The 15,789-nt window shown below is 44.5% G+C and overlaps 1 protein-coding gene across 4 annotated transcripts in view; it reads left to right on the top strand.

Moving 5' to 3' along the window:
• The window catches only part of GAS7 (growth arrest specific 7), a 105,492-nt gene that overhangs the window by 63,719 nt on the left and 25,984 nt on the right, over nt 1-15,789 (top strand). For all 4 annotated transcript variants that reach the window (XM_075169745.1, XM_075169746.1, XM_075169748.1 and 1 more), the window contains exons 6-7: nt 9,425-9,514; nt 11,708-11,823. In XM_075169745.1, the coding sequence (XP_075025846.1) occupies nt 9,425-9,514; nt 11,708-11,823 (206 nt within the window). The remainder of the gene's footprint in view (nt 1-9,424; nt 9,515-11,707; nt 11,824-15,789) is intronic.

Genomic DNA, 15,789 nt, shown 5'->3' with positions numbered 1-15,789 from the left:
TTTGGGATCCCCGACCCGGGCAGAATTCCACTATCAGTTTCCCTTTGATTCTGGTGGTTCTGGGATGAGCAGAAGGTGAGGACAGACCGAGGAAGGGCAACAACGCGTGCCTCAGATGCTGACTGAGAACCAGGTGTCCTGAAAAAACTTCCTCACCTGGTAACCACCCGCCCCCCCAGCCTCTATTTGGAGAAGCACTGAAAAGTTACAGAAGTACAAACTGAGGAGATGGGTCATTGCCCTGCCAGGGCAGAATCTTTATTTTTTTCTCAAAGAGGTGTCAGAAGGTATTTTTCTGTGCCAGAGTGTCCAAGTGAATATTTCTGATGGGAAATATAGGCAAAGGTTTTAGGTTTCGGTATGAAGTTAATCTTACATTTTAATATTGGTAATTAAATATAGCTGACTCAATTAAGATGTTCCCAGTATCATGTTTACAGACATTAATATCTTTTGTATGCATGGTGACCTCATCCGGAATACAGTTTGCATTTCTGGACTCCTCAGTGCAGGACAGATGTTTAAAATCAGGGAGGAAATCAAAATAGATTAATGAAGGTGGCTGGGAATAGAAACGTTTATTTAAAAGGAAATAATAAAGAAAATAAATGAGCAGATAAATGAATTGCAGTGATAAAGGAGAGGCAATAAGTGTGCTTACAGCTGCAAGCATTGGCAGGACATAAAATCCATGAGAACAAAAGGAATAATTTAATGTTATGCATCATTGTTAACTGTTACTACAAGGAGGAGATTGTTGTCTACATTATCACATGCAGCCTGTTGATGGTGGGCACGATTCCCTGGGTTTCTGGTGACAGGGACGGGTGTTCAAAAGGAGCACGTACAGGTGTCTCTGACTGCAGTGCAGGTCAGTCATTGCCATGTAGGTACAGTTTTCTGGGAAAAACCAATTAAAATATCTCCAGTAGTTTACCTGGTTATCAAAATCAGTCATTATGAATAAAAAATGTGTTGTTACTGTTAATTAGTGTATTGAGAGAGTGTATGTCATGAAGTAAGTATAAATCTGTTGGTTTGGGGAGATTTACAAATGTCCTGGGGAATCAGCTGTAGGGCCTCCAAGTATGTGGTGGCTGGGGCTGGAAACTTATCTGACCCACCTAATGCAGTCCCCTGCCCACCCGGGTTGGAGGAAACCATGGGCTGAACATCATGTCCAGAGGGGCTAGACATGGTCCCAGGCCCAGCACAAGAGCAAGAACACTTCTGTTTCTGAAATACTCGCTCCTTGCAGGGGTGAGGACTCAGACTGTTCACTGAGGGGTGGTTTTCACTGTTCTATTTGCTGGCCCATGTGCCATCTGGTAGCATTTGCAAAGTGAGAAAGTGTTATGTGTTATGTCAGGGTCACTGGATGTGCGTTTCTCCAGCAGAAGTCCGAAGCTTTCAAGTAGGATGCATCAGACAGACAAAAACAAGCTAATTTTAATAGCTGTTTGCTCCAAGCCATAGCCTGCATCAAGGAAGCATTGTGAAAAACAACATTCTCATATGGAGTGTAAACTGTAAAGCAATGTAAATTTTCCCCCTGTCTCCTACGAGGTTATATTTGTTCAGCGCCACTCAAGCTGACATTGGGATGTTCTGGTTAACGAGAGCTGCAGGGCACATCCTTAGCTTGCTGTCAGATGGTTTTTCTTGGTCTGTTGCAGTGCTCAGGCAGAACCTCTTCTTGCAGAGGGGAATTTTGTGATTAACTTTGGGGCTCTCAGTCCAGCAAACCTCCCCACAAACTGAAATCCTGTGCTACGTAAACTGTGGATATCAGGTGATGTCCAGCCTGACCAGCAGCTGCAGCCTAGCTGTCCCTGTTTCACCGCTTTCAGCAGAGGAGTGGGAGTTCATTCCCATCTTCCTAGGAATGCATCTGCCTCCTCTACATCCAAATAGCCATTTAGGAGCACGGCTTCTGGAAATCCTGAAGGCAGATGGGAGCTGGAGTATTTCTCATCTACATGCACCCAACAAGAAGAGTATGGTGTTTTCTTTTTGGTAAATGAATGTTACCAACATTGTGGTGTTGTCTGTTTTCTTTGGAAGGGAAACCCCAGCTGGGTTATATCAGAGCCTGTTTTGAAACTGCACAAATTATTGATGCTCACTTAGAAAGCAGCAGTGCAGGTCTGTGGTCTGCAGTCTGCGTTGATTTTGCAGTGGGTTTCAGGGTGCACTCATTAGTTTTAGGCTGGATGGTTTGCTGTGTGATTCTTGAAGAGCTGTCTCTGGCTATGAATTACCTGTGGAAGCTGGAGCTCCTTTGCCATAGGTGAGGGAGAGTTAAATGGAGAAGGTACAGGGGTACATCGACTCAGGGACAGAGCTATGTCTCACCTGAAGAGCAAGAAACCGATCTGATGATATGGTATTTCTCATTGTGGGTTTCTTCCTGAAGAATGCTCTAGTGCCATGTCAAGATACGGCATGACTTGGAAAATGCTGGCATTTGTATTGCATATGTTGGACACATAAATGAACACATGCTGCAGATGGGAAGAGGGGCAGCCTACATGTAGTAACTTGGTATTTTCTGCTGCTGTGCTCTGCGTCTGACACAGTGTGATGAACACAGTATGAGGCTGCACATTCAGCACCGTTCTCCCTTCTGTCCTGGGGCTGACTGCATGGCAGAAACTGTCAGAAATCCCCTGCTTTGGCAGGCATTGACTGAATCATCTCTGAACCTTTCTACAGATAGACCAAATAAAGAGCGCTCCTAAACACTTTTGGCAGAATCTTCCCTTTGAAATAGAAAGTGTATCAATTGATTTTGTTAATGATCAGGACTTCCGTTGTCTGTTCTCCCCTTCTGTTGTACCGTAGCCACAGCATCACCTTGCCAACGCTAAAACCACATGTTGAATCTACCTAGACACAGTTGTCCTGGTTTTAGCTGGGATAGAGTTAATTTTCTTCCTATGAACTGGTATAGTGCTGTGTTTTGGATTTAGTATGAGAATAATGTTAATAACACACTGATGTTTTAGTTGTTGCTAAGTAGTGTTTAGGCTAGTCAAGGACTTTTCAGCTTCCCATGCTCTGCCAGGTGCTCAAGAAGCTGGGAGGGAGCACAGCCAGGACAGCTGACCTAAACTGGCCAAAGGGATATTCCATACCATATGACGTCATGCTCAGTGTATAAACTGGGGGAGTTGGCCAGGGGGCAGCGATCGCTGCTCAGGGACTGGCTGGGTGTGGTGGTGGGTGGCCGGTGGTGAGCGGTTGCATTATTTGGTTTTTTCCCTGGGTTTTGTTCCCCCCCTGCCCCTTCTCGTTGTTTTACTTTTCATTACAATTATTATTGTATTTCATTTCAAGTATTAAACTGTTCTTATCTCAACCCATGTGGTTTTTTACTTTTGCTCTTCCGATTCTCCCCCCCATCCCCCTGGAGTGGCAGGGGAGGGTGAGCAAGCGTCTGTTTAGTGGCCGACTGGGGTTAAACCACGGCAACAGTCTAGGCATTCCTGGGCTTCCCTGGGTAGAGTTAAAACTGCCCAAGCCTTTGTCTGTGCCTAAGCTCTTCTGAGATCTCCTCCAGCCTTTGCATTTGGCTGTTTTGCCTAAAGGGTCCCATTTGGCGAGGTGAACTCGTTACATCTAGTGGAGTTGGCTGTTGTACTTTTCGGGTCTCAGCTGAAATTGTAAAGCCGATACTGGAGTTAGGCAATCTGGCACAGCTGTGCTGTGTTTAATGTGCTATGAATGTGCAGAAATCAGGCAAAATAATTTGTATTTTTAAGTTGAAGAAATGAGCAAGAATGTTGCCCAGCTTTAGTCACTTTAGCACAGCACAGTAAGCTCACCCACTGTCTGCTCATTTATTTATATAGTGTCTTATGTAATAAACATGTAGTTGATTACCTAAGCCTTGAACAAATTATTCTTGTTTTATTCATGTTGCTTGGCAATGTCTCACTTACTGGTGAGTGCTGGTAGCAACTTAAAAGCCTCCAGAGGACTTTGAAATCCATGAAATTAATGTGCATGTCCAACCCAACAAAGTTTCTTGATCCTGTGCAAATCCTGTGAGCTCACCTGCCTCCCTGTGACTTTCCTTCTTCTGTCACCCTTTCACATCTCAGACATAATCAAGTGTCACCTACAACGTAAACAGCTCATTTTGCCATCACTGCCGATGCACTCATGTGAAATATGAGCTGGAATATTTAGCTGCTAAGAGTATAATTGCTTTTGCTCATGATCGGTATACGGGCAAAAGTATTTTACCTGTTTATTGTGTTTGGTACACAGCAGGTTTGTCAAGAGAAATGCATCAGTTTATGTTGCTTGTCTGGTTTTCTTCTCCCCCCTGCCCTAACCCTGAGCTTTGTTTTCACCATATTTTTCACAGCGTGTCTTCTCTGACTGTGTACCTTCTTCTAGCCTTGGCGATCCAGTGGCTCTCTCACACAGGTTTTATGGTGCCACTTGTGTCCAGTGGCAGCTGGAAGGACAGGCAGCTGTCCTCTGGCGTGTTTGCTTAGCTTATACTTGGAGTACGCCTTGCTGGTGTCTTGTCATTAATTTTGCTTTGTTGCAAGCTGACAACAGCAATTATTTTTATTAGTGAAGAGGCTGGATGAGGACATAATATCATGGTAAGGCTGATTATCATCTCGACTGTCCCAGTAGAGCCTGAGCGAATGTAATGCGGGTCATAACGCCTTGTTTTCTCTTAAAGTTCTGTGACTCCGTCATTAGCTGAGATACATGTTTTAATTTGTTTTGTTTCTTAGTGGCAATTACAGCTGTAATAGCTTCTGCATGCTTTTGTTCAGGCCTTGTTGGCTAGTCAGCATTGTTGAAAGAGATTAGCACTGCGATGATCTATCCTGTTGTTTGAATTTAGACCTTGCACATAGCCTGACCCGCTGTCAGGGATGCAATGAGTGAGAGCAGTGGTCCCTTGCGCGGGAAGAGGGTGTCACTGTCTGTGGGACTGATAGAGCTATTTAATGCTGTTAAACATCAGGACATCATCGTGAGATGCTTCTCTCTTTAGCATAAGTCAAAAAGCTCATCAGTGCGACTAAGCTGGTGAACCAAGTGCTTTTCTTCAGCTATCTTTGATTTTAGAAACAAGAAAAGGACTATTTCAGAGGGACGATTGTGGGGGGAGTGAGATGTGGTCACTCCACTGCTGGCGCGTGGCCATGTCCTGCTCAGTGCCAGCCCGGTGTTCCCCTCCCTGCTGGGAAACCCTGAGAGGTTTTAGAAATGTTCAGAAATACAGATCCAAGAGCTCTTGTTTAAGTGTAAGAAATCTGTGGTGATGAAAGGAAAGAAAGAGTCACAGGATTTCCTATGCAGTCGTGTATAATTTTTAGTAATATTTCTAGAGTTTTGAAAATTTTCATGCCCCCTCTGGGACATTGTGTAGAAAACCGTAAGTTCTGTTTACCACACAAATAATCCTTTTTTTTTTCTTTTTTTTGTTAAGATTGCAAAAGCTTCTGCATTTTTTCTTTTAATTCTGACACCAATTTCCTTTTAAATGTGATACTAGACCCAAACGGCCTCATGACTTTTTCCAGACAATTCATCATCGTTTCTAGACAATTAAGTATAAGCTTCTGAGAAGTGAAGAATGTTTGATTTATTCCTAAAACTTTGAATCTGATGATACTCTTTGAGAAATATGTGAATTAACCTTACTCTCATCACCTGTTGACATGTGTACTCACTGTTCCTCTTCCTGCTACGTGCATGGATGTGGTGCAGTGCGTTCGGTCCATCGCAGTGGGACACCTTGACCCGTCCAAGTGTGGGCATTTCCAGTGACTCTTTATTTCTTCAGGACATTAGTGATGTAACCGAGAGTCATAAAGTTAATAAGCAGCTTCCAATTGACACAGATTTAGTTTTTGTGAAACAGATGCCGATTTTAGCAGGGAATATGAATTTCCCTTGCAGTTTCCCTTTGCAGATTTTTAGGCTGCAGGGAACAACTCCTGTGCCGCTGTACGTGCTCCTGGCTGCACGTCACCTCCATGTCCTGGTGCGCGGTGCGATGATGCCCAGTCTTCTGGTAAGGGCTGCAAAATACACTTAGGAGGTGCCTGTTTTCCCCCCTTCTCATTATCCAGTGTGACAATGTTGGTCCCTAGAAATCTGCCTTGAAAACACTGCTGTCTTCATGGGAAGCATTTGGTCTTTTCTTAGTTGAAATAAGTCATCCTGGGCAACACAAAACTCCACTCAGCAGTGTATTTCCACAGGGGACCTCCTAGCCATTCTCTGCAAGACCACCAGTTAGAAGATAGGTGGAAACCAGAATAACCTCTCTCCTTTTACCACTGCAGTATTGACGCTCCTGATGCGGAGATGTGAATTGTTTCCAGCATACCTAAAACTTCCATGCAGTCTCTTTACCTCTTTTGCCTTCTGCTGCTAACGATTTTTAACTTGAGCTAAATCCCGAGTTCCTGTAGCTTGGCAGTCTGCTTTCAAGGGGCAGCACCTTGACCTGGATGCCCATGAGGTGTGTTGTGTAAGCACACATGGTAGCTGTGCACAGGGCAGTGTTTCGTGCAGGCTGACAGGCTGCCGGTGCTGCGGGGGTTGGAGTTGCTGGGGGGGATTGAGGTTGCTGGGGGGGTTGGAGATGCTCTAGAGGCTGGAGGGGCCGGAAGAGCTGGCATCCAAGTGACCTGTCACCCAAAGTTTTATTCAGTGAGTGTGAAATGCAGCATCAAAGCCAGAAATCCTCAAAGCCAGAAGTTGTTTAAAACCTGTCTTGACACCGCATACCTTCACATGGTTACCTGTAATATTGTCATTGCTGACAATACTTTGTTTCCCATATCTCCCCTGCTCTAGGAGGATGAGCTGCAGCGTTGCTCACTCATGGGAAGCAGTTGGCCTGCTATGATATGTGGCAGAGCAATTGTGCACGAGTTCTGAGGCCATCTCATTTTTTTAAGGCAAAACTACAATATAGTGCGTTATTTGAGAAATAGTGTGTGGCTGTGACAGCGTAGGGGCATGTCCAGGTACCAGTGCAGCCCGTGATCAGCAGTGGCATGGGATTTGGTGATCTGTGAAGCGGAGCCTTTTCTTCGTCTGTCCTTGTGCGCTGGTCCAGCTCTGGTCCAGGTCAGTGCTTGTTGGACGCTGTCTGAAATTATCAATTTGGCTTAAGCTTTCTAGACGGTATTTTTAAGACATTTGGGCTGATCAGTTGTGAAGCTTCCTGGTGGGGAGGTGAGAGGAGTCTCCTAACAGGGTGTGGAGCCAGTGCATGCTGGCAGCCCCTCGCGCTGGAGCTTTGCAGTGCCTGTGAGCAGCTCTGCACACCCCTGCTTGTGCTGGCTGTGCCCAGAGGAGAGGTGCTAGCTCCTCTCCTGTGGCTGGGCCGCTTCCAGTGGATGATGGGATCTGCTCGCAGGCTTTTAGATCTGGTGATCCCTGAATGGAGAAGGGAAGGTAACCCAACCTATCTAATCAAAAAAACAGAGCAAGATGGGCTTGCGGTGCTGTCCTGAGATAACTGAGCTGAAGAGGCAGGAGGGGAAAACTTTAGCAGGGATAGGTTGTGTCCTCAGTGGAACATCCCTCATGGAAGGGCTTCGTGCTGGAGGCTGTGGTGGTGACAGAGGTCAGCCTGGGATAACACAGGGGAGCATCGCTGCAGCATGAGCAAGCCCAGCTGAGTGTGACTGCACTGGCATGTCCTCTGGCATGTCCCCTGATGCCACAGGGGTGCGGGGTGCCCGGGCGAGGGTGAGCACCGGCACCTCTGTTGCGCGGCCATCCCTCTCTGAACTGAACTAATGTTTTATAACTCCTGATGTGTGGCACTTCTGATGGGGAGTGTGAAGGAATGGGAAGGTGTTTTTAGCAGCTCCTGTTGTCTGTTGTTGGGACCATGTGGCCAGTGAAGGCTGGCTCTGGCTGGAGATGCAGGCTCACTGGTGCACAGCTGCTGCCTGCAAAGTGATGGTGAAGTGAGGGCCCTGGTCTCTGACCTCCTGCAGATCAGATTGAAGCCCGATGGGAGCTGGAAGGAAGCTGGAAGGGAAGATGCATAGTTTAGGATCTAGCTGAGGTGATAGCCAAAGACACCATAGGTACAGGGTCCTCAGCCTGCTTTGAAATGGACTTGGCAAGCTCTGGACAGAGTGATTTTTGTGAGAAGGGGGGTGGAGAAAGCTCTTGCATTACATACAGGACAGCCACTGAAACTTCAGCATGGGCAGATAGCAGCAGAGCCACTGTGGGTTTGTAGGAACAGCATTGTATCAGCTAAAGGCTTTGTCTGCATTGCTCTAGCACGGTGGGTTTACACTGTGTCAGCACTTTGCAGCATGTTGTCGTGTCCTTTTTGATCCTCTCTGAATAGTCCAAAGGCTGATTCACTGCATGTAAGCACTACCTTTAGGTCTGCCGGTGCAGCTGTACTAACCCTGCCCAGAGCTTTGTTTTTGGATTTCCTGTGAATGTTAACTGATCCAAAAAAAAACCCCAAAACCCATACAGTTACATTTGTGAGTCTTCCATCCCCAATTTCTATTGATTCCTTGATTAATACATAAGTACTTTTAGTGTCCAGTGAACCCGTGGGTGCGATAAGAGGGACTGCTTTTAGTGTGCCTGCCCAACAGAAATTTTAGGTGAGTGTTACATACTGACAGTGAGCTCTGAGTCTTGCTGATGCTTCCCCTGGAGGGCTTAACTGCATCCAGAGTTATTCTGCAGCACGTTCTGCAGTAGCTGTCACATTCTTCGCTTCCACTTTTCAGTGCTTTTATCAGGCTACATTTTCTACTGCGATAACTTAATGAGCACTTGTACTTTTTTATGCCTTTTTTAATGACTGTCTCACAGATTGCTGTGTTTTTTGTGCACTGAAGGCTAGCTGACTTTAGAGAGCCCCTGTTCCTTTTTGCAGGGAGCATCACTTTCATCTGAACAGGTCTCTGTGATAGATGGAAGGGCTGCGCGCTGAAAAAGTAACACCTTTTTTTGTAATCCTGTAAGAGACTAACATAGCCAAGATTTTCTGATGAGATACGGCAATAGTGCCTTCAGTGCTCTCTGCTGCTCACAGTATTTCTTATGTTCAGGACGTGCTCAGTGTGTTTCACGTCAGGATTTTTACCACAGTTTGTTAGGGATCTAGGAGAACTCCCTGTATGGCGCTTTCCAAATTAAGCAGGTTTTCCTCATGTGAAATGGATAGTTATTTTCCTCTGAGCTGACACTCCTGCTTGCTCAGAGGAGCTTTCTGGGAATACTTAGCTGCTGTTTCCATGCAACAACCAATTTTTCTTCACTGACATGCATTTACTGTGGATTTTCTGATTGGAAGCGCGTGTATATATAACCTTTCATTTGCATATTTCTCATCAACAGCTAAATTTCATTACCTTCTAACTCTCTTTTGCTTTTTTTTTAACAGATAAACTGTGTGACTTTCCCCCACCCTGACGTAATGCCAGAGCAGCAGTTGCTGAAACCTTCGGAGTGGAGCTACTGTGATTATTTCTGGGTAAGTAGGCAGCCAGCCACATGCCATATTGCAGCTCCTGAGCTTCCAAAAAAGTGGAACAAACAGCTTGATTTGTGGTACAAAGTAAAGGAGAATTTGGGCTGAAATGCAATGCATTAGGGCAGCACCAGGGAGACTGAGAATGCCAATGAAGATCAGGTGGAAACCATCTAACTGGTCTCAGATGTGGGCAATTATCAGAAAAGTGTCCAGAAAGGCAAGATCAGGTGTCAGGAGATGGTTTTGGTCAGGAAATGGGGAGGATGTAGGACAAACTACAGATCTCAAAATACCTCAGCCAAAAGGGCTGTGCAGCAGGAGGAAGGATAGCGAGGTGGCTGGCAGGGAATGTTATTTCAGTGTTTCCCAGAGCATGAGAGCTAGGGATGCACAAGGAAGCTGAGGGTATCACATTTAATACAAGCAGGTAGTTACAAACTTTGTGTTAAATTGTAAAATTCACTCCCACGGGATATTCTGGAGGACAGATGATAAATGACTTTTTTAAAGGATGAAGTTTGTGAAGGACGAGCCCATTAGTAGCTCTTAAATGAGTAGCTTTAATGCAGCCTTCAGCACGGGAAGTCTCCAGTGGCTGTGTTTTTGTGTGTGCCCTCTCATGCTTAGCTCCACTTTCAGGATCCTGAATCAGATTAAAATGATACAATAGTCCTTCAAGTGTGGAACTGATAGAAAAAATCTTCCACTGCAAAACTGTTTTTTGGGGGGTGGGGGGAATACTACCTCAACAATGAAGATTTTATGAATTTCATATGTGTTTTCAGTTATCAGTTTTTGAAGAATTTCCTTTTTTTTTTTTTAAAAAAAAAAAGGAGTTTCACTTACAAAAAAATGTAGCTGTTGGAGGCACAGCAGCGCTTCCCCTCATGCCTGCTCAGTGTTGGTGTGAGGACTAATGACAGTAACTTGCTAAAATACACTGACATACTTGCAAATGGTTACTTTACCAAACCATCAGAGTGTTTTCGGTTGCTTCCAGTCTTCTGGTCCCACGAACAATAAATCGGAAATGGTGTATAGGCTTATTTTTTGCATGTGTCTTACAGAAGTCGCTGCCCTCCTTGGGTCTTTCCATTTAGGCTTGGCCATTGCTTGGCTCCTTGGGTTTGGTCACATCTCACTCTCAGTGAAACTCCACCTAAAGCTGCCTTTCTTCTGCAAACTTTTATCCTCCCATAGTTCTGCTCCCAGGACTTTCCTCTTGTTCAGCCTTGTAATCCATGGTCTGCCCATGACTTGCCTCCTTCTTCAATCAGCTCCACTCCTCCTGTTGTCTCAGGCTGGTAGTGCCCAGCTGCCCAGTGCCTGGCATGACGTCTTGCAAGTCTCCTGCTTTGATTAATGTGGCATTTTTCTCTGTGCAAATGTGCAGCACCCAGGGTATTGGAGCAAAACCTGTAGTCCTTAGGGAAGTGTTCTCCAGGCCTGTTTGTTAGAAGAGGGTGGGAAATGAAATAAGGGAAAGCAGAGTGAGGAGAGAAAAGCCAGAGCAGAGAGAAGACTGTGTTGGTCCTTGTAGCAACCCTGAAGTCAGTGGAGCAAGGGGTGAAAAGGGCTGTGTAGGAAACAAAAAATGAAAGATGGGATGTATGGCGGTAATCTATTGAACAAGGTGCTGTTTTACCCTGCTTTACAGCAGACCTGTGCAGACTGGCTCTATTTTTCTGAGTGCAAATCAGGGTTGAGCTTTACAGTCTATCCAGGGCTGCATTACCCCTGGAAAGAGCAGCAGTGTCCTCCCCTCTCCTCCAGCAGTTCCCTTGTGCTGGCTCCAGGATGCCTTCTTCTCTTTGCAGGGCTGAGCTGTCAGGGCTCACACTTGCCGGAGCCAGCCCAGGGGCGTTATCAGGTTTGAAAGGCCACGGGCAGAAGGGAAGGCAAGACTGCTGCTTTGGCCCCAACATAGTTTTATGCTGGCTAAAGATAACTGTAAAACTTCTTTTTTTTTCTTAATTAAAAAAAAAAGGAATAAGAGGAAGGGGAAAGAGAAAGTGTTAGACTATTCCTCTGAGAGGGGCTGAGGTGCGGCAACCATCAGCTGCTGTTAGAGGAGGACTCTTCAGATACCATTGCCCCCTGTCGCTCGGACTGCTTGGGCAGTTGCCGCTGGGAACTATGTGTCTGTGGTTTTGATCCCCATATCTTTTTCTTGAACTTCCTTTTTCTTTCCAGGCTGATAAGAAGGATTCGCAAGGGAACAATACAGTGTCAGGATTTGAAATTCTTCTTCAAAAGCAACTTAAAGGGAAACAAATGCAGAAAGAAATGGCAGAGTTCGTTCGAGAAAGGTAATTAGCACTTTGCTATCAAATTAACTATTTATGGCAATATTTTTTTTTCCTGATTTAGAAATTCCTTCGGTACATTAATGACGTAGCGTAAACTGCGTAAAAGATGAGCTACAATTCTTAAAGAACATTTAATATTTCTTTAATGTCCATCCACATTCTCCAGTCTTCCCCAGCTCTCACTCATTTCTCCTGCTGTGCCTGTCTCAGTTGTATTGCACACGGGCTGTCTGTTTAGATAAAGGGAACCAAGAAGGTTTTATGCTGCAGATTCAAGGAAAAAACACAGACATGGGAAAAGCAGAGAGATGATATTTAGAAAGGAAATATTTTGCCTGAAAAATAGAGAAGCAATTTGTTGACATAGGCACAGTTTCCTGGGAGAAGATGTAAAAAGACATCACTTGGGACTTAAGCTGGTTATGGAGCTAAATTACACATACAGATATTTAGAGTGAACCCCAAGTCATAAAGGCAGATGTCGCTACCAGAAAATACCAGAATGCTATTAATGGTCCGTTGCCCTGCTGACATGGGAAGTGCACTGAGCACCAAACAAGCAGTTGATAGATGCTCAGTTCAGCCATGTACAGGAGATGATGTGACACCATTACTCATAAGTAGTGTCACCGTTATTTGAAATTGCTTGTCATGTGTCCAAGCCAGTGTAAATCATCTTGAGGATGACTCTCAAAACTTGAGGACAGCCCATAGAGAACAAGTAGTGTTTACTCCCAGGAGGAAGGCAGAGCATGCTGATGGATGTTCTCACCTGGAGGCAATTGCACCAGTTGAAGAGCTGCTGTCCTCTGTTATTGCCTCTGTGTTGGTGCTTGCTGCTGGGATGGTATTGCCTTCTTGCTCTGCTGCTGCAGACACAGCGTGGCTGTGCTGATGTAAATCAATAGTGGTGGAAGCAATGAACGGGACAACAAACAGGCACCAATGTTAGCGTTTGGGGGACAGTTCAATTGGGCAGAACTTGCAGATAGCTGCTTTCATTTGTGGTTTGTTTTCTTTCTCCCTCTTGTCTTTTTTTAGTATTAGGGATATGGCAGAAGTGGAGAAATGCGAAGTATAGCACAGGCAGTAAAGACAGTCTGATACAGGAGGTGCAGAGTGCCCAGCATCCATGTGTGGTTCCTAATGCCTTTGACGTAAGACAGTCCGAGAGACAGTTGCCTCTATGGTCCATGAAAAAGTGTGACCAGAGGATGCAGATAGAAGAAAGGACCAGCTGGCAAAGGAAGAATACAATTGAGAAATAGTCTTGCTAAGCTAGAAGATGAGGAGAAGGCATGCAGAATTGTGATAGCTGTGGCCAGGGAAAAGAGATGGAAAGCTGCTTCAAAGAAAGTAATATATAATGAAATTTGACAGAAACAAAAGAAAGCAGCATTCAAGAGGGAGGGAAAGTTGGCGTGAAATGAGAGAGAGCAAGGAGGGAGCAGCTCTGACACTGGGAAGAGGCGTGTTTGTGTCTTAAGTAGAGGAAGAAGTAGGCATGTTATAGAAGAAAAGACAGAAAAGATTAACTGTGTGCTGGAAACAAAAAAGGTTTGGAATTGAGTGTGAAGAGGATCTAGATGGGAGTTATAAAAAAAATGAGTATATTTTTCTTCTGTTTGGGACAAATGATTCAGGATTGCTCTGTGTGGAGAAGGAGGAGGACGGTGTTGAGCTGGAGAGGTTACTCACGGAAATGAGAGCTCAGGCCATCAGGGGAACCTTTACATTTCCAGCTAAGAGGGAAGAAGTACTGATAAGACTTTCTTGATGACCATCAGGCGGTTCGGGGAATACAAGACCACGTTTAACTAGGGGTTTTCATGTCCCGAAAAATTCTCTCCATCCACAACCAGCCTTCTGGAGACGAGGTTCAGGCAGCTAATAAAAATAGCTTTAAATAGGAAGCTGGGATGAGCATTATAACCAGATTTCTTCATCAAATAACCAAAAACTAACTGAAACTTAGTTTATCAAGTAGATGCTTTTAGAGGAGCTACTTGTAAATAGCAATCTTAGACTGAGCAATTATGTGTTCATTCAGTTCTTGTTGACAAAGGTAGGGTTATAATACAGACTTCAAATTTTAATAAGGCAGACCTCAAGAAAGAGAGGAAAATAATTAGTAAATTGACTGAACTGAAAGATGGAGGATGTGGGTGTGAAAGAAGGAAAGAATTACTTTAAGTCAAAAGTGAAAATATGGTCCAGCGTTTGCATTCAAGTAAGCACTCCAAAACAGCCAAGAAAATCTGCAGACTGCCCTGAATAGCATTAGTCTTTCCAAGTGCAAGAAGCGGTGTTTTTATTAGCAAAGGAACATTGTCTTAGGCTTTTGGCCACTCACTTTTTAATTGAGCTAGGCTATGCTTTGAAAATTTAAAATAAATAGCAGATTATTTAGCTACATGAAAAGAAACACAAGCAGGAGAATGGCTGTAGTGAATCTGATGAAGGTCTGTCTAGCCCGCTGACTTTAATCTGGCCATGACAATACAGGGTGTGTAAGAGGAAAAGAGCATGAGAGTCTATGTCCTCCCAGCTTCCAATAACCAGAAGTTTGGGGATTTCCAGAGCCAGAGTTTGCCTTAGGTCTGCCATGTTCAGCAGATACTTGTAAACATCTTCCACTGTTTGTCTGATCCTTTTGAGTCTTTTTATGTTTTTGACCACTGCAACAGTTTGTAGCAATTTATGCACGACAGGAAAAGTAATTATGCTTCTGTTAATTTCATTGTTGCCTCCTAATTTGGAGAAATAGTGTAAAAAGACTCATAGCACTGTCTTCACACAGTGACAGTTGTGTAGATGTCTGTCAGGTATCCTCTATCACCTTTTCTCTGTGTTATCCCCATGTTATCTTAATGGATTTAGTTTCTTCTTGCATGATAGTCACATCAGATCATCTTTGCCTCCCTTTGTAGCTCTCTAGTTTTTCTTCATCCATTATAACATGGTGTGACTGAAACTACTTGAGTGTGGGCACACGAAGTGCTTTATTTAAAAAAAAAAGCCTAAGAGAGCAGAGAATAAACATCCAAGAGCAACTAGAACTAATAAAGTCAAGACAATATGGGTCAAAATGCACTTATATGTAATGCCTCTGACTACACAGGGAGTGAAATTCTGAAAGTTTTCAAACAAGTTAGTGGAAACAAGAAACTTAGGGTTTTTTTGGTGTGAAGCTGGAGTAACTGCAAAACAGTCATGGGGATTTCTGGAGGTTGGCTTACAAGGCTCAGGAGTCCCTGTGTATTGGTGTGTTGGTGTTTCACAGTCACCACAATCCAGAGTTTGCAGGGTGTTTATATCAGCCAGGACCGGGAGGCATATTTTTTCCCCTCTTTGAGGTGTATCTTCATCTTGGTTTTTAGCATCTTTTGAGGTGTTCAAGGTAACAGGTGTTTTGGCCACAGATGGTGACAGGACGCCAGGCTGGGGTGGAACAATTTATGTCTTATAATTGGGACTCTTAAGCAATAAGCAATTCACCTTTTTATTGTTATTTTTTATTGTTATTCCTCCTTGCCAAGGCAGTCTGCCCTGTTGGTAGTGCCATACACCTGCAGTACAACTACCACTTGAAATCCCAGAGCCTGGGCCAAAGCTGTGACCGGTGAGGACCATTCCATCGAAGCCAGTGGCTTTGCATTTAGGGTGATGGCACTGATCGCAGCAGACATAGTGTGTCACGTGTGATTGTGAAAATCATGAGGCTTCCTTTTGTCTTCCCCAGCTACAGCAATATCAAGGAAGAACTTCCCAGGGTTTTCAATTCATTATTTTCACAGCAAACCTTTATGATGGAAGATGGTTATTCCTCTGTTCATGAGTTGAAGGACCAAGACAGACAGATTCTGTGTGGGTCTGTCTGTATGGGCAGCTCAGAACAGTCAGCAGACCAGCTAGCACCTTTGCACACCTACCATCCACAAGTAAATCACTCAAAGGCACCCTTAA

This window comes from Calonectris borealis, chromosome 20, assembly GCF_964195595.1.
Source record: "Calonectris borealis chromosome 20, bCalBor7.hap1.2, whole genome shotgun sequence".
Lineage (NCBI taxonomy): Eukaryota > Metazoa > Chordata > Aves > Procellariiformes > Procellariidae > Calonectris > Calonectris borealis.
Note: the sequence above shows the minus strand (reverse complement) of the source record. Positions and strands in the feature narration are given on the sequence as shown.